At 45.4% G+C, this 19,445-nt stretch overlaps 1 protein-coding gene across 1 annotated transcript; it reads left to right on the forward strand.

The window, feature by feature from the left end:
• The first annotated feature begins 5,514 nt into the window (after window positions 1-5,514).
• On the forward strand, window positions 5,515-18,164 carry LOC138783994 (serum paraoxonase/arylesterase 2-like). Its single transcript, XM_069959399.1, has 9 exons — window positions 5,515-5,738; window positions 7,050-7,120; window positions 7,379-7,434; window positions 9,951-10,119; window positions 11,504-11,630; window positions 12,216-12,416; window positions 13,580-13,661; window positions 15,510-15,638; window positions 17,078-18,164. The coding sequence occupies exons 1-9, from the start codon at window positions 5,665-5,667 to the stop codon at window positions 17,237-17,239; spliced, it is 1,071 nt and encodes a 356-aa protein (XP_069815500.1). The 5' UTR covers window positions 5,515-5,664; the 3' UTR covers window positions 17,240-18,164.
• Window positions 18,165-19,445: the final 1,281 nt, after the last annotated feature.

The following is a 19,445-nucleotide window of genomic DNA, read 5'->3' on the forward strand; positions in this document are numbered from 1 at the left end:
CCTGTCCCCTGAGGCAGGGGTAGCTGGGTCTGTGATCCTGTCCTCTGAGGGAGGGGTAGCTCAGTCTGTGATCCTGTCCCCTGAGGGAGGGGTAGCTGGGTCGGTGATCCTGTCCCCTGAGGGAGGGGTAGCTCCGTCTGTGATCCTGTCCCCTGAGGGAGGGGTAGCTGGGTCGGTGATCCTGTCCCCTGAGGGAGGGGTAGCTGGGTCTGTGATCCTGTCCCCTGAGGGAGGGGTAGCTGGGTCGGTGATCCTGTCCTCTGAGGGAGGGGTAGCTGGGTCTCTGATCCTGTCCCCTGAGGGAGGGGTAGCTGGGTCAGTGATCCTGTCCCCTGAGGGAGGGGTAGCTGGGTCAGTGATCCTGTCCCCTGAGGGAGGGGTAGCTGGGTCAGTTATCCTGTCCCCTGAGGGAGGGGTAGCTGGGTCAGTGATCCTGTCCCCTGAGGGAGGGGTAGCTGGGTCAGTGATCCTGTCCCCTGAGGGAGGGGTAGCTGGGTCTGTGATCCTGTCCCCTGAGGGAGGGGTAGCTGGGTCTGTGATCCTGTCCCCTGAGGGAGGGGTAGCTGGGTCTGTGATCCTGTCCCCTGAGGGAGGGGTAGCTGGGTCTGTGATCCTGTCCCCTGAGGGAGGGGTAGCTGGGTCAGTGATCCTGTCCCCTGAGGGAGGGGTAGCTGGGTCTGTGATCCTGTCCCCTGAGGGAGGGGTAGCTGGGTCTGTGATCCTGTCCCCTGAGGGAGGGGTAGCTGGGTCTGTGATCCTGTCGCCTGAGGGAGGGGTAGCTGGGTCTGTGATCCTGTCCCCTGAGGGAGGGGTAGCTGGGTCGGTGATCCTGTCGCCTGAGGGAGGGGTAGCTGGGTCTGTGATCCTGTCCCCTGAGGGAGGGGTAGCTGGGTCGGTGATCCTGTCCCCTGAGGGAGGGGTAGCTGGGTCAGTGATCCTGTCCCCTGAAGGAGGGGTAGCTGGGTCGTTGATCCTGTCCCCTGAGGGAGGGGTAGCTGGGTCAGTGATCCTGTCCCCTGAGGGAGGGGTAGCTGGGTCAGTGATCCTGTCCCCTGAGGGAGGGGTAGCTGGGTCTGTGATCCTGTCCCCTGAGGGAGGGGTAGCTCTGTCTGTGATCCTGTCCCCTGAGGGAGGGGTAGCTGGGTCTGTGATCCTGTCCCCTGAGGGAGGGGTAGCTCCGTCTGTGATCCTGTCCCCTGAGGGAGGGGTAGCTGGGTCGGTGATCCTGTCCCCTGAGGGAGGGGTAGCTCAGTCTGTGATCCTGTCCCCTGAGGGAGGGGTAGCTCCGTCTGTGATCCTGTCCCCTGAGGGAGGGGTAGCTCAGTCAGTGATCCTGTCCCCTGACAAGCTGTACTCTCCATCACACTTTGTATTGCCTCCTCTTTGTAATTTCTCCTCCCTGCAAAACAAGTTTCAGAACAAGATTTCACATGTAGGATTATAAGAAATTGTATATGAGGATTTCTCTCCCTGACTCCGTCCATTGTGTCATGTGAATGGGGTGTGATCACTGATTATAGACGGGAATAAAAGGCTCCGCTTCTGGTGACACCTGTCAGGATGTGTAGGGTATTAGGGATTAGACCCCGGCCCTACTGGCACGTATTATTCAATTATAGTGGCTATACACTATACAGAGCAGCACATATATACAGAGCAGCACATGTACAGATAGCAGAACATATACATAACATTACATATATGTAGCAGAACATGTACATAGCAGCACATAAACAGAGCAGAACATGTACAGAGCAGCCCATATATGTAGCAGAACATATATACACAGCAGAACATCTACATAACAGAACATACATACACAGTGGAACATATACAGAGCAGAACATATACGGTGCAGAACATATACAGAGCAGAACATATATGTGCAGAACATATACAGAGCAGCACATATACGGTGCAGAACATATACAGAGCAGCACATATATGGTGCAGAACATATACAGAGCAGCACATATACGGTGCAGAACATATACAGAGCAGAACATATACGGTGCAGAACATATACAGAGCAGCACATATGGTGCAGAACATATACAGAGCAGCACATATACGGTGCAGAACATATACAGAGCAGCACATATATGGTGCAGAACATATACGGGGCAGAACATATACAGAGCAGAACATATACGGTGCAGAACATATACAGAGCAGCACATATATGGTGCAGAACATATACGGGGCAGAACATATACAGAGCAGAACATATACGGTGCAGAACATATACAGAGCAGAACATATACGGTGCAGAACATTTTAATTTTATTTATTTAGTTAGAATGTGAAAAACAAAACTATTTAAAAAAGTCACTGCTGCTACTATGAACATACTGGGGATAAAGTGCTACCCGGTTGAGAAAGGGGGCGTTTAGAAAGCTCAAGACAGGCTCCTCTGCCGGGCATCTCCTGACCTCTGCCGGGCATCTCCTGACCTCTGCCGGGCATCTCCTGACCTCTGCCAGGGATCTCCTGACCTCTGTTGGGGACCTCCTGACCTCAGCCTGGCATCTCCTGACCTGTACCTGGGATCTCCTGACCTCTGCCTGGCATCTCCTGACCTCTGCCAGGGATCTCCTGACCTCTGCCAGGGATCTCCTGACCTCTGCCAGGCATCTCCTGACCTCTGCCAGGCATCTCCTGACCTCTGCCAGGGATCTCCTGACCTCTGCCAGGGATCTCCTGACCTCTGCCAGGGATCTCCTGACCTCTGCCAGGGATCTCCTGACCTCTGCCTGGGATCTCCTGACCTCTGCCTGGGATCTCCTGACCTCTGTTGGGGATCTCCTGACCTGTACCTGGGATCTCCTGACCTCTGCCTGGCATCTCCTGACCTCTACCTGGGATCTCCTGACCTCTGCCTGGGATCTCCTGACCTCTGCCTGGGATCTCCTGACCTCTGCCTGGGATCTCATGACCTCTGCTAGGGATTCCCTGACTGTTAGAGAAGATACTGGTCGAGAAGATACACCAGACCTTGGAGTGTTACTTCGTGACGCCAGTGCCGGTTGGGCACACAGGTATGGTGGCACGCATGGGCGTAGCTACCATAGAGGCAGGGTAGGCAGTTGCTATGGGGCCCGTGCAGGAGAGGGGCCCAGAGGAGAAGGTAAGAGCGCGTGTCCTTCTGCTTAACCACTTATGTACTGCAGAGTGTAAGTGACCCAATGTTTACTTACATGCTGCAACACCAAAAAATGGTTAACAAGCAGAAGACAGAGATCTCTGTTTCACTGCTCTGATAACTCCTGACCTCTGTTCTCCAGCTGGCAATCAAGTGGGAAAGGAAAATGTGCAGAGCTCCTTGCAGAGGTTATCAGTACACCAGCAGTAAAGCATATATATATATATATATATATATATATATATACTGTATACACACACACACACACACACACACACAGTGCTTTGTGTTGTGCTTAGGGGAGGAGGGCCCCTTAAATTTTTTTGCTATTGGGCCCCATGAATCCTAGCTACGCCCCTGGTGGCCTGCTTTTATTTTATGAGGCCGGTTACACCTTGTTCCCCTATGGACAGTGTCCTGCCGGGCTGTTACGGGGTCCCTTGGGATAGTGTAATTATGGATGGGCAGAGTGGTGTAGTGACCCTCCCGGACTATAGGACCCGCCAACCACAGAAAGGGGAAGTGTCCCAAGGTTGCGGTGTGTGCTGTGTCGGTGTGAGGTGAAGGATCACAGAGTCTCCTTACCATAAATAAGCTGATCTTTACTAGAAAAGTATGTGTGTGCAGCAGATTACACAATCATGATGTTTCTCTTAATAAAGCACTTGGTAACACTTGTGGAAAAAGACTTGACAATATAGCAAAATAATCTAGTGTAGAGTACAGTCGGGCCGACAGAGCAGCGTGCTGAGTGATGCAAAGAAGCAGAGTAGCAGAGAGGAGGATGTCGTGAGAGTTTCAACCCAAGTAGTACTAATAACCCAACCCAAGTAGCTCTGCCGAGATGTTGGAGAAAGAAGTAGAAGAATACTTAGAAGAAGAAGAACACTTGTGCCCGTGCATTGACCTTTTGTTAGTCTTTACACCACCTTATGCCCACTAGATTTGGCTGAACTGTCCTAGGGGGTGACACAAGCCCCAGACCTTGTTACCTGAGAATGCTGTGGGTTCCCTGCTGACAACCGCGCTGCGAGATAGAGTTCCTAGGCTTACTGCAACTTTTCTCTATCCGGATCAGTTCCTAGCTTACTGATGTCTGTGGATACTGTCCTGCTCTGTGACACTCCCAGTAGTGGATTATAATAGGGGCGTTTTGGGCGGCAGCCCGGGGCCCTGAGCTCCTGGGGGGCCCATGACCACCCAAAAAGACTTATTCTTTCAATGGTGTACTGTCTCCTGGCTACACGACCGCCATGATTTGCAAAAAATCACAGTTTTTTATGGCAATTTTGCACAAATCAGGACATCATGACATTATCTGTCCTGTACTATGAACGCCAGACTAGTGCTGCCATAGTTACAGTGGGGTGGGGGGGCCCAGGCTTGGTGAACAGCCCAGGGCCTATGGTAAAGTTAATCCGCCCCTGGACACTCCTAATCAACGGCATACTGTTGTGTAGCATTACTGAGAAGAAAACTGTTAGGCGTGACCTGTCTGACGTTCTACCCATACGGGGCTCTGACTAAGACTGACTTGAGGGCCAGGGCCCAGAAAGGACCACTGTAGAGAGCTATCTAGCTTGCGCCCTTCCTCTACAATGTCCAACATGAAAGACCCATGCACTTCCTCTACCCATGTGACTTCCTTCCCCAGCGTGATTAACTTGCGCTGTGAGTGGGTGAAGAGTGCAAATAGAAGAAGTAAAGAAAGAGCTGATAGGAGAGAAGAACAGATTCCATGTGACATACAAAAAAACAACAACCCTTTATACACTTCAGCTGTGCAACATCTGAACAAACATATGTAATACAGCGCCATCTAGTGGCAAAACTGTATCACTACTTTCATCACCACACAAGTACAATAAGTACAGACTTTTACGAAGGGTGTATGTAACAGTAACACCCGTGGTAGGACACCACATATAACTTTCTGACACCAGTTGAATTAAAAACATTTTTTTCCCTGAAGTCCCCGTTTAATTATTATGTTTTACTTATCCATAAATCCTTATGACAATCATGTATAAGTAGTTGTAGGGTGGAAATATTGATACGTATGCTCTGTGGGCAGCATGGTGGCTCAGTGGTGGGCAGCATATGCTCTGTGGGCAGCATGGTGGTCCTGGGTTCAAATCCCACCAAGGGCAACATCTGCAAAGAGTTTGTATGTTCCCTCTGTGTTTGGGTGGGTTTCCTCCTGAAACATACAGATAGGCAAATTTAGATTGTGAGCCCAAAAGGGAACTATGTAAAGTGCTGCGGAATCAGTTGGTTCTTTACAAACGCATTCTGCTGTGTCATAGAGGCAGAGCATGTGACTACAATGGGGACAATAAATAGTATAATAAGCAGTAATATATGGAGTACACGGAGTCCGCCTTGGTGTGATAGCAGAGGATACAGGTATACAGTAACAGAAGGACACAGCCGCTTACACAACCCTCAGTGCTGGGAGCCTGTGCTGCTGTGATCACAGACCTCACCCTCATCATCAGGACAGCAGGGACATCACCGCAGACATGGGGGCTCTGGGCAGGGTGACCCTCCTGGTGGTTTTCCTGGCCGTCCTGGGGGAAAGGCTCATGAGTTTCTGGTAAGGGTCTTGTTCTCGCTCTTCTGCACTAACCTTGATTTGTAGGTTCCTGGGATTCTATAGTAGTGAACTTTCTCCTGGATTCCAGCACAGAGAAGCGCCGGTCGCTGTAATCTGAGCTCCTCTTATATACATAACAGGACAGTATATGGGGTTCTGGATATCCCCCATGTGTCCTCCCTACTTTTAGGGTAATAATAATTCTTACATCATGATGAGAAGCTGATATATGTTCCTCCTTGTGAAGCCATCACTTCTTTAATACAAGATAAAACATAGGGGACATTTACTAAGGAGCCTAATGTGTGCGACTCTTCTAATGGGGAGTGGTGAATATTCTATTCCTATATCTGATTTATTATTTATTATTATTATTTATTAATATGTAGCACTGCCATAGTGAATGTATCTAAGTAAAAAGTTGCCAAATTGCAAAAACTGCACAAGCATATTCACCTGGTAATGACCAGACCTAGGACTGCACCTGTTTGTGAGATTTTTTTTTAAAAAAAATTGCAAATGATAAATACGGCGTTAATCCCAGATTATGTGAAATTTTGGGTAAATGCTCAAAACAGGCAGAATTAAAAAAAAAATTGCATGTAAAAAATATTAACCTGTCACATACTGGTTCATAAACAGAACTGGGGTGAAAAATCCAATTATTCACCTAATAAATTGGCACAAAGCCCTTGATAAATGTCCCCTATGGAGCTTTAGCGGCAGCAGACTGGCATTGAGTGCTATTACATTATATATCATCAGTGATTCCCCCCATAGTGATCCATCGAGGGTATAAATACCGGGTATAGACTGTAGCCCAAAAATGTAAACTGTACAAATAGCTATAGCATGAGATAAAGCGGTCACCAGTCAGAACTCCCCACTGCCAGAGCCGCTCGCTCCATAGTGTGCACTGACAGGGTACTTTGTACGAAAATATACGTTGCCTTGCCTTCCATGGGATCCCGGCCGGAGCGTATACTTATGTGTAAACGCTCCGGCCGGGATCCCATAGAAGGCAAGGCAATGAATTTTTTCGTACAAAGTACGTCCGTTGTTGCCGATTGCAACAACGACCGTACTTTTACGAAAATATATGTTGAGTGAACATAGCCTCATACAGTATAAGGACATGATAGAAGATTGTGTAATAATAATAACCTTTATAATACAGGTGACTATTGCATTGGCTTTTGATGCAGCAGACTGGCATTGAGTGCTAGAAGTTATTACTTTACTATCAGTAATTTTCCATTGCAGATTCACCCGATACGGCTCCATTTATGATTTTTTTCTTTTTTTTTGCAGCAATAGAGCCTTGATTTTCAATGAGGTGGAGCCTGTCGACCTCCCGGGCTGTCAGCTCCTGAAGGGGATAGGTACGTTGTTATATGGGAATACTATCTATCTATGTATTTATTATGTGTGTTATATATGAGCTCCTATAATGCAGGTAGTTTTTCCTACATGAGATCCCACTGCAGCGTCCGATACAAAGACTACAGGCCCCAACCTACAAACCACCAGCTCAGGCTTTATACAAGGAATGCTGGCAGATTCCAGCCGTCAGAATTGTGATTGCAGCTCTGGAGTATAAAAGCTCCTTAATCCTCATGTTTTATTCTGCTCCATCACAGAGGCCGGTTCTGAGGATATCGATGTTCTTCCTAATGGTTTGGCCTTTATAAGTACAGTGAGTATTTACCTCTGTTACTGTTACTAGAGACAGACTAAGCCTGTTAGGTCGTGAGCTGCAAATCGAGTGTTAGTTAGACCCCTAGTGGCTGAAGCTTTAGACACATTTTTATTAAATTTTTTTAAAGACAATAAACTAATGATTTTATGATGATCACTCCGGCTATCTGTGGCATATCCATAACTCCCCGACCATCCAGACCTCGTGGGTAGAAATCTGCATCCAAATATGCCCCAAAGTGGGCATTTTTAGGAGGTTTTGGCAGAATTCCCGGGTGGATTAGAAGTGGAGGCTAAAAGGTTCCCCCAAATGGAAATTCAGATTGTGGCTGTACATATATAATAATAAGGGAATATAAGCACCTGCTGAATAGGTTTTATATCTCCCTCAGTACCCCCTCCCCCGCTCATGGGTACAAAGTAAGGATGGTCCGAACCTGCTGAGGTTCGGGTTCGTATATGAACCCGAACTCTCTGCATCAGATTCCCGCTGTCTGCCCGCTCCGTGCAGCGGGTGGATATAGCGGGAGGACCGCCTGGAAAACTGGGATACAGCCTATGGCTATGGCCTCTCCATGGCGTGTAATACGTCTATGCGCTGGGCATGCAAGATCCGTCTTATACCTGCAAAAATAATTGCACCACCTGGGTGGGATAGGTGGAGTGCACTCAAGCCTGGGCGGCTTTTTGCTGCTCAGTTCCATTAAAGTGAATGGAGCTTAATTGCAAACCGCACCTGAACTGGAGACAAGAGTCGTGTTGTCTCTAAAAGAAAGTGGCCATGTTTTTGTAGCACTGGATAAACCCTTTAAAGGCTTCAGTGCAATACAGTTAGCGGCAATACACACCTAGGCAGGTGCAGGTGACAATAGTGCTTGAGGTAGTGACTTGGAAAGACAATAAGTAGAAGAAGTGCAACTTGACCTGAGTGAGAAATAGTGAGTGAGTTTAGATGAAGTGTAGCCGGTCTAGGGACCATTTGTGTGTGTGTGTGGGGGGGGGGGGGGGGGCTTGTCTAATGGAGCAATGCACTCTGCCGGGATTATCTTGAGAATAGCATTTGGTGTTGAAGAAGAGAATACTCGTACTCACGTATATAGGAGACCACCTTCTGCTTACCAGATCAGAGAGTGCCAGGTTGGGTAGTATGAGCCCCAGGCCTGTACAATTGGGTGTAGCATACTCCTCCAGACATCCCATGGTAGCCGTGCATAGATCAGAAAGATACTTCGGCTTGTGCTCTTTGTCTTACTGGGGATCAGTCTCTTGTTTCTTGAAGGCTGTCCTGATGAATCTGGAGAAGGATCCCTGCTGTAGACAAGGTTGCCCTAGAGGATGGTTACCTCCTGTGAGTTTAGCACTCCATCTGTTTGTAAAGAGTTTCTCATAGAAAGAATCTCTCTTTAGTCTCTAGTCCCTGACAAAGGGTTCTGGCCCCGGGCCAGGCCCAGATATAATTGCAGCAGGTACTCTCTAGCTTGCTTGCTCTCTCTCCCATAAACCAGATAAAAGACCTCCCACCAAGAACTATCCTTATAGGGGGGTACCTGCACCTGTGATAGAAAACAGTGAACATACAAGCATAATTTAACCCTTGGTATACCTTCAGCTGTGCTCTTACAACAGACACATAGGGGAAAGTGAGACACCAGGTGGTGAAAGTGCAAAAGGCAGCTTCATCCCCCAGTGTGACACCTGACATAGTTACCTTTTACCTGGGTGACACAAGACCCGCAGTGGAACACTACATATATATGTTATCTATAACCTTTGGATCTGTAGAATGTAAGACATTATGGTAACGGAATGTGCCAGGTATACATATATGTAAAGCATAGTCTTTGTTTAAGTGAAATGAAAGATTTGAAAATAATTTGAGTATTGATTCCTCATAATTTTTAAAATATTTGCTTGCTGTCAGTGAATAAGAAAATTCTTATTCAGAGGCTGCATGCCTGTATATAGCTAAGAAGTGATACAATTGTATCCAGTGTGGACAATGCTCTGTGAGCTCTACAGCCCGGACTCCAGACTGATACATTGTACATAGCTAGTCCTGCTGTCAGCTGTATCCAGTGTAGACAATGCTCTGTGAGCTCCAGACTGATACATTGTACATAGCTACTCCTGCTCTCAGCTGTATCCAGTGTAGACAATGCTCTGTGAGCTCTACAGCCTGGACTCCAGACTGATACATTGTACATAGCTAGTCCTGCTCTCAGCTGTATCCAGTGTAGACAATGCTCTGTGAGCTCTACAGCCTGGAAAAGTGTGTGCACTGTTGCATGGCAACGGTAGGGTCACAATTTAGAGAGGAAACCAGGAAGTAATCAGATCCATGGGGGAGAAGAACAGTGCAGAGATGTAAATGACTTTACTCTTCCCTCATTTACATATATATATGTGGTACAGAACAACTTTGCTTTGAGAAACAACACCTTTGATGTCACCATTTTAGTGGTGTGGAGCCGATCTCCATAACATGTATTTCTGCTTATTTCTTCCATATTTAAGGGTCTGAAGGGTCCGGGATTACAAAACTTTGCACCTGATGAACCTGGAAAAATCCTCCTGTTAGACCTGGAAGATGGCGGCCTCATTCCCTCCCCTCTGAGCATCAGTGAAGGATTTGATGCGTCTTCCTTTAACCCCCATGGGCTGAGCACGTACATCGATGAGAAGGGTGAGACGGTCATTATCGGTTCCTTCCTAATAGAAACAACATGGGGGATCAGAACTGGGGCAAATGGGAAGAGAATAGGGGCCAGTCTGGTTGTAGCTCCTGAGATATGAGAGTTACAGGATCCACCAACACTCTCATGTCTATAGGGACGGTCACTCACTTCCATGGCCGCCACCTTACAAGGTCCTCAGTGGGAAACCAATCAATGGAGCAAATTCCCATCCTGGATTTACAGTGTTTCCTGCAGGTACATGACACGTCCCCTATTCCAGCATATGTGATATATCTGCGCCGTATACCAGGTGCCCCAGTGTGCTCTGTCATCTACACTACATGTTCCCATTGATAATAATAGGACATACATTACATGTGTTATATTTGCACTTATTGTGGCCAAAATGCATTCAAAGAGACATTATAGGACGAGGCCTGATATATCCGACATTACACATAGTATCACATATATACCTGGGGATAGGAGGAGAAGAGGAGACGCATCCTGAAGCTCCTGTAGAAAGGTATTGCACCAGGTTCTCCAGCACAGCACATGGTAAAGGTCACTCATAATAAACGTTGATGTCCCAAACACAAGGCCGAGATCATTATACCACAGGACACAGATCAATGTCACCGAAAACGGCCAATCAAATACTGGAGACCAGCCATGGTAAAGTTCAGCTGAGGGGAAATTAGTTTATAACTTAAAGGGTTTGTCTGGACAGGGGCGCTTTTACATATATGTCTGGGTTGGGGGTCATTAAAGACTCCCCTGCTTGGACAACCACTTTAAATGTTAAATTTAGTTCAGAAAAAATAAATTTTGCAAATAGTCTTCACTAAAAAAATATTCTTCTATTTTCTATATACAGCCACTATTTAGACCTATGTGTCTCCATGGTTACAGACTACAGACACCCTGTGTAGTCTGATCTGGCAGTCATGTTGCACTTCTACTATCTCTTGGTCCACAAGACGGGGAAGTAATGGGAGAAGTGGTGACAGATAGAGAGGATTGATACGTGACTGAAGGATCAGACTACGCAGGGTTTGTTTGTAGTCTGTAACCATGGAGACAGGTGTACAAAACAAAATGGTAGGAGGTCTTTAATTCAGTCAAAGTGCTTCATTTTTTTTAATGTGAGATATCAATGGTGGCTTATTTAATCTGCTCTCAGGTCTATTTCCTACTGTAACACCGTGAGATCTGGCAGACAGGTAGGCATCACCGGTGACAGATACTATGGTAAACTGAGACAGGCTGGGTGTTATGGTCCCACAGAATTGTCATGGTTAATAATGGCAGACAACAAAAATTGGGTCCATCAGGTTTCTGTCATGTTGTCCATCATGTGTGTCCGTTCTCTTTGTCCTCCTCTGGTTGCAGATGGTACGGTCTATCTCTTTGTGGTGAACCATCCGCAGTTACGATCCATTGTTGAGATATTCAGATTTGTAGAGGAAGAAAAGTCGCTTCTCCATCTGAAATCAGTAGAACATGAACTTCTCACCAGGTACAGAAAATTCTTGTAGAATATTATTTCTTCTTAAAGGAGACAGAGGAAATGTATAGAAGACCCTTCAGTGCCGATCAAAAATGCAGATGAATACAGGCCACAGGACCAACTTGAAACAGACTCCAGACCAGACCCTCCAAATTTATATAGACCCAAGACCAGATCTCCAAATCTCATACAGACTGGATTCCCGTAATACAGTCTACAGACCATACCCCAAATATAACGCAGACCTGACCACTAGACAGATACAAACCCCCTATAATAACAGACCCAAGATCATACCACAGACTAGACTCCGCAAATACTCACCTCTCCCTGTTCCTGCATTCTACACAAGATCCTGAATCCAATGTCAGGACATTATCTACAGTGGTGCTGGGGAATGAAGAGAGGTAAGTACTTTCCTGCAGCCTCTTGGGAGAAATCACAGATATGCTGACATATGATCAGAAGCAGTTACAGGCCAAGGTCAGAGGCTGCACTACTGAGAGATTCTGATGACATCATGTCTCCTAGCTTCTGTTGGGTGCAGTGATGTCATGCAGATGTTATATTGCCTCTGTTTTTGTCTTTCTTTAGTGTTAATGATATAGTTGCCGTTGGGCCTAACAGCTTCTACGCCACCATCGATTCTTACTTTTCCCATACGTTCTTGCGATTTATGGAATTATTTCTCGGACTGAGGTGGACGGGCGTCGTGTATTACAGCCCTGGTGATGTCAGACAGGTGGCTACAGGACTTCATAGCGGGAATGGAATCACCATGTCCAATGACAAAAAGTAAGTGTCTTCTGATACATCTTCTCTTCTTTCTTTTTGGGTGCTTTAACACTGTAGCTTTTCTGCCGCAGATTTTTTTGGCCGTTAATCTGCAACTAATCCACAGCAGACCAGCATTGTGTGAACAGAGCCTAAAAAAGGATACAGTGCAGATTCACTTGTAGACTACAAGGCTGGAGATTGTCCAGCATCTGGATTTCAGATAATAAATAAAAATCTTTCAAATCATCTGATGCCAGAGATTCGTCATTTACTTCTTTCCAGTCTGACACAGAGCACTCTGCTGCCACCTCTGTCCATGTCCTGAACTGTCCAGAGCAGGAGAGGTTTTCTATGGGGATTTGCTGTTGCTCTGGAAGTACCTGACATGGACAGAGGTGGCAGCAGAGAGCACTGTGTCAGACTGGAGAGAATACACCACTTCCTGCAGGACATACAGCAGCTGCTAAGTACTGGAAGACTTGACATTTTTCAATAAAAGTAAATTGCAAATCTCTGCCACTTTCTGGCACCAGTTGATTTGAAATATATATATATATATTTTTTTTTGCTGAACTGAATATACTGGTGCGGGGGTATAATCTGATTATATATTTATTATAATTCAGGTTTTCTTTGTTTAAGTTCAAGTGTAAAATATTTCACAACAGTTAAAGGTCAACCTGTTGTTCCTATTTGAAGCATTTAGGGCACATCCTCCTCTAGAACCTTCATATATAGGAAGACCAGGGGTTTGGTCCCATTATCCCATTCCTGGTCACAAACTCTCCCTTCAGTCATTAAGGTACCCATGGAAGGCATGCACGGACTGTGAGGCAGAGTTACTGCAGGGTCAGACTACATCAGGTCTGTTAGTAGTCTGTTACCATGGTGACATATAGGCCTGAAGATTTTTTGAAAAGCTTATTATTGACTGTATTATAAATGCACTGAAACAATAATAATAAAATGACTGCAAAAGTGTTCACATCCTGCAGTGCAAAAAGCTTCACATTTCCCTTATTGTTATTCGGTACCGTATTTCTTTATTTATAACAGTTTTTATATGTGAATGAAAAAATAGGGAAATGATATTATGAAGCTTTAGTATTAGTATATTCCCCACCATTCACAGCTGGTACAGATACTGCCCATAGGCTTCACTGGTCTACCGTGTCTTATAGATACATCTATGCTGCAGATTTCTCCGGTCATACCATTAATGTCTATAAAAAGAATGAAGATTGGTCTCTCACCCCAATAAAGGTAAAAAAAAAATAGCTTATAGCTCAAAACTATCATCTATCTATCTAGAAGGAGAAAAGGAGCCGCACTTCCTAAATGGTGTAGCGGGTGCTGTAGGATGTAAGTCCCTTGGCAGAGGGGGTCCCCAAGTACAAAGCAATAGTCCAAAGCAAAGCATGCTTGATAATGGTTCTGAGAGGGAACTAAAACGTTGCATCCCTTTGTGTTTTTGCACTTTTTTTTGTAATAATAAACACTTTTTTTCATCTAATGCTGGAGTGCTTTGGACTTTCGCTTTATCTATCTATCTATCTATCTATCTATCTCTGTCTATATATATATATATATATATATATCTCCTATCTATCTATCTCCTATCTATTTTCTATCTATCTATCTCTTATCTATCTATCTATTATCTATCTCCTATCTATCTATCTCCTATCTATCTATCTATCTATCTATCTCCTATCTATCTATCTCCTACCTATCTATCTATCTATCTCCTATCTATCTATCTCCCATCTATCTCCTATCTATCTATCTATCTATCTATCTATCTATCTATCTATTATCTATCTCCTATCTATCTCCTATCTATTATCTATCTCCTATCTATTATCTATCTATCTATCTCCTATCTATCTATCTATCTATCTATCTATCTATCTATCTATCTATTTCATATCTATAAAAAAAAAGTGAACAAATGGCAAAAGTGTGTGATGTTTTAGTCCAAAAAGAAAACTAGTGGTTTGAGAAAAAAACCCTCCATTAGAGCGCCCCCTGTCTGTTCCCTTTTACTCAATTATACAGCAGTGGAGCTTAGGTCTTGGCTGCTGGCACCACATTCCCATGTAAGTGCTGCATCAATGTTTGGTGGCCTGTAGAGATCAGTGGTGACTTGTAGAGATTGGTAGTGATCTGTAGAGATCGGTGGTGGCCTGTAGAGATCGGTGGTGATCTGTAGAGATCAGTGGGGTTTTGTAGAGATCGGTAGAGATCAGTGGTGGCCTGTAGAGATCGGTGGTGGTTGGTAGAGATTGGTGATGGCCTGTAGAGATCAGTAGTGGCCTGCAGAGATCGGTGGTGGCCAGTAGAGATTGGTGGTGATCGTTAAAGATCCTTGTTGGCCTGTCGAGATCAGTGGTGGCCTGTATAGATTGGTGGTGATCTGTAGAGATCAGTAGTGGCCAGCAGAGATTGGTGGTGGCCAATAAAGATCTGTAGTGGCCTGTATAGATTGGTGGTGATCTATAGAGATCAGTGGTGGCCTGTAGAGATCTGTAGACATTGTTGAAGTGAATATCAGATGCTTCCATATTGTCTGATAACATGGAGGATCCTCTGTGACCATTACGTAAATAGAAAGGTTCTATGGCATTATAGTGGGTAATGGGAATAAAGTAAAAGAGATTTGTCAATGACAATGTAGCAGTAAGGAGGGCGCTCTTACCTCTGTGGCAGTAGTTTGGATCACGTGAGGAAGTTGAGTGGCAGTCAGAAGATCATCCAGTGGATGTGGTCAGAATTTCATGAGCGCTGACGGTACATCATAAGGGCCATAGGTCCAGAATCCAGAGTATGAAATAGTCCCATAAACCATTAGTGAGGCTGGTCTGGTGAGGTAAGACTAGGGTTACGTTACGAGTCCTAGCGCTGTTAGGTAGGGAAACAATTCAGGCAATGGTGGTAGTGTAGGTCAGTGTGGAAGATGATGGGACATAGATGCTGGCGAATGTTCGCAGTATTAGGGAGGCCCAAGTAAGTCTATGGTGGTAAAGGTTGCAGTGAATGTAGATCTCTACATAAAGGTTCACAGCATTAAACTCCACAATCTTTTTTTTCTTTTCTTTACTTCTATACAAGTCGGTGGATGTAAATACCCTTGTGGATAATCTGTCTGTGGATCCAGTCACTGAGGATGTCTGGGTAGGAGGTCACCCAAACTTGTCCAAACTCGTCTCATATAATCCGGAGGATCCCCCCCCAGCAGAGGTCAGTCCATCCGTAATGATATATACTGTTATGTAGCCACATGGATTCGAATGGTGGTCAATGAGGACCGCACATATATCATACCTTCTAAATAATGCAATGGTGGTCACCCAGATGGAAAGTCAATGAGCACCGCACATATATCATAACTTCTAAGTGTTAGAAAGTATCAACTTAGTTGGACATTTATAGCGATGTCTTATAGTAAGATTCCAACCATACACAACTTAATTTCTCACATTGCTAGGAGATCAGAATGAGACACTGTAACCCCCGAACACAGCAAAGTGTTGTGTCCCATAACAGAACAAAATATGCAAAAATACTGTGGAGGTACCATCACATGTTTCTTAACGTCAGTGAACTATCCAGACCTTCTACCGGGAAGGAACAACCAAGCCAAGGAAGGTCTCCAGTCAAGGAAACGACCCAAGCAAGGTATCCATCCACAGACAGCTGTTTTGGGAGACTGCAGACCTTCCTTGGCTTGGTTGTTTCTTCCCATTTGAAGGTCTTGCAAGATCACTGAGAAACATGTGAAGGTGTCTCCAAAGTATTTCGGTTAATCCTCCTGAAGTCAACCATCATTCCTTTGACTGCACTTACTAGGCTTAGCTCCCACTATCCAGAATCCTGCTCTAAACAGATGAGGGACATGTACCTCAAAGCTGTTTGTGGATGGATACCTTGCTTGGATGGTTCCATTGACTTGAGGCCTTCCTTGGTTATTCCTTCCTGGTTGAAGGTCCGGCTAGCTCACTGATGTTGAGAAACATGTGATGATGTCTGCAGTATTTTTGCATATTTGATTTCCCAGGGGGCAATATTCTCAGATTCACTTACGCTGAGAAGCGCGTGATGGTGTCTCTTTTGTGTTTTGGTTGATCTCCCGGAGGTCAACCATCATTCTTTTGAATGCCATAACCAGACACTGTGCCCCCTGAGAGTAACATCCACAGTGCCCCATAACAAAAGCAGAAACTATGGCCCATAACATAAACACAGCGCCCCCATAACATAGCCATAACCTAAACAAATAACATAGCCATAGCAATATCAAACTCAGTGCTCTGGATAACAGCTAGACACTATGCTCCATTACAGAACCAACCACAATGCCCCCTGGCATTAGTCACAGTGCTACTAATACAGATCTATATGCAGTGCCCCCATGGCAGTGCTAGGTACAGGTGCTCCCATAACAGAGCAAGCCACTCCAGAGCTTACCACAATGCCCCCGCAGTGCTGCCCCTATGTGTGGTGCAGGAGACAGAGAACATATGGGATGAGGTGATAGCCCCTCTATACTGTATAGCCAAGAGGATACAGGTATAATACCCCATCACTATGTTATTGCACCCCATGTGGGCTGTATGTGGTCTTCATGCTTCTCTGGGGTCTACTCATTTCCTTTTTTTCTTCTATTTTTTTCATGTCAGGTGATCCGTATACAGAATATCCACTCAGATAACCCCGTCATCACCAGAGTCTATGTGAACAACGGGTCTGTCATTCAGGGTACGTCCTGTGCATCTGTGTACAAGGGGCAGCTGCTGGTGGGCACAGTATTCCATCGAGCCCTGCACTGCCCGCTGTACTGATCCACTTCACCTTGTGCAGGATGGATACTAAGCTGTAAATTCTTTACGAACTATAAACTAAATTTAAATTCCTTTTTTTTGGAAAATTTTTGCCATCCTGTATCCCTCACTACTTTTCAAATACATTTTAGAGGCGTAATTTGCAGAGACCACTAGAAATTACAAAATAAGGGTGGGTTCACACTGAGGAATCTGCATGGAGTAGTTCCTGCGGATTCCGTCCCTCGTCCCCACGTGCATTTCTGCCAGTCCTATAGACTCCATTCTATAATCAGGTGGATTCCATTGTACGCCAAAAAAATGGCAATTCTTTCGTCAGACGGCAGTATCTGCTTGTGCATAGAATGTAGTCTATGGCCCAGGCGGAGATGCACGCGGCCATGAGCGGGGACGAGCGACGGAATCCTTGGGAACTTCTCTGCGCGGAAACCACTCCAAGACTTCTATACAACTGGATTGTTGCCTTTGAGCAGATTCTGACAGCGCTATCTGTTCCTCCAACTGCTCCCTGGTTCCTGAGAACTTCTCTGTTAGGTGAGTAAGCAAATGTTCTAGTTTGGCACCCCCCCAATGCACCGATATCCCCTCCCCTCAGTGACGAAGCCGGACTTGATTCTGAAGGAGGCTTGTCACTAAGGGGAGGGGCTATCAGGGCACTGGGCCCGCCTCCAGTGCACTAAACTATTACATTTGCATAACAGAGAAGATCTCAGGAACTGGCGGCGGTTGGAGGAACAGATGGCGCCATTAGAATCCGCCTGCTGCCGCCAATCTTATGATGTATTTGTTAGTGGAACAATCGCTTTAAAGATGCAAGATGATGATGGATCTGGTTAGTAATCTACAGTCCCGTCCACATCCCTCCCATCAGTACAGTACGCTATAATACATACATAATAACAATAAAATGAGAATATTTACAGTTTTTCTTTATTTTTTATTATTGCATTCATTTTCTAACAATAATTATATCCATGGACAAGAGGTTGTTTTTTTTTACACTGACAGATGGCGTTGTATCACAGGCGTCGGGAGGCCGGAGCCACATCGGCAATTATTTTTAGTAGTAATGAGCGCAATCACTTAGCTAGGAAAACATTACAACTTATGGGACATTGTACAGGGAGAAGTGTGGGCAGGTGGTGGGGTCCGAGTATAGTCGCACAGTTCGGGGACCTACTGTCCAGAATAGGATTGGTTCTGTTTTTCTCTAGCTATCAACCAGAACAGAAGGTAACTACAGTGTAAAGAGAGTCTCTCCCTCTGGAGGACCCCACATGTCCATGGATTACATAGAAAGCCGCTGATTTTATTGAGCGCTGTGCAATACTTCTCTTGACCTGTGGCGGTGCTGCAGGGAAACTGAACACTTGTCAGAATTCCCTACACATTATCCCTGATCCCAGCAAGACACCTTGATCAGCTTATCACCGGAGGACTCCTCTAACAAGAAGAGACTGGACGTATTTTGTACCCAGAATTCTTTTGGTTTTCACTCAACACTATTAAATATCACCCGTGTAGCCTAGGCCAAAGACCAGTCAGAGTAAAGCAGATGGCTGGGCAGTGACGGTTACTGAAAATTAGAAGAAAATCAAAAGGAAGGGTCCGGACAATGCACAAAAATACCAATAAAACAGCACCGAAACCAGGCACAAATAAAATAACACTAATCTGGACATGGGGACGCATCATGCAAAATAAAACGTCGATAACCAGAAGCACCAGAACACTTGTACATAGCATGGAAAATAAATAGATCTTTAAAAAAAAAAGGAAAAAAAACTGAACAAAAAATTCTAAAAAAACTAAAATCAAAACGGTCACAAAACTTGCATCCTGTCTCCAGTACCAGTGATGTCACCGGTCCACAGGGATATTGCGGGATTCTATACCCTCCCAAAATGGCGTCCATGACGTGGATTATGGGTAGTCACATAAATAAAGGGGAAGTGCTACTGGGGCTGAGCTGATATACCAGACATGGCCATAGAGTGCCGCTGTTTTTAGAAAAATGATGGGAGACCACCGGCTCGGAGCTGAGGGTAAGATGAGGGTATAAGCCGGATAAGACTCTTGTATCACTGTTCTGGCTATAAGATCCCGGGCTGGTGGGCACTGGCGTCTCCTTCATTCTTCTCTATCATCTTCCCTTCCTGTAAGTTTTTGATGACTTTCTGCCAATAGTATAATATGACGGGCTGGA

This window comes from Dendropsophus ebraccatus, chromosome 2, assembly GCF_027789765.1.
Source record: "Dendropsophus ebraccatus isolate aDenEbr1 chromosome 2, aDenEbr1.pat, whole genome shotgun sequence".
NCBI lineage: Eukaryota > Metazoa > Chordata > Amphibia > Anura > Hylidae > Dendropsophus > Dendropsophus ebraccatus.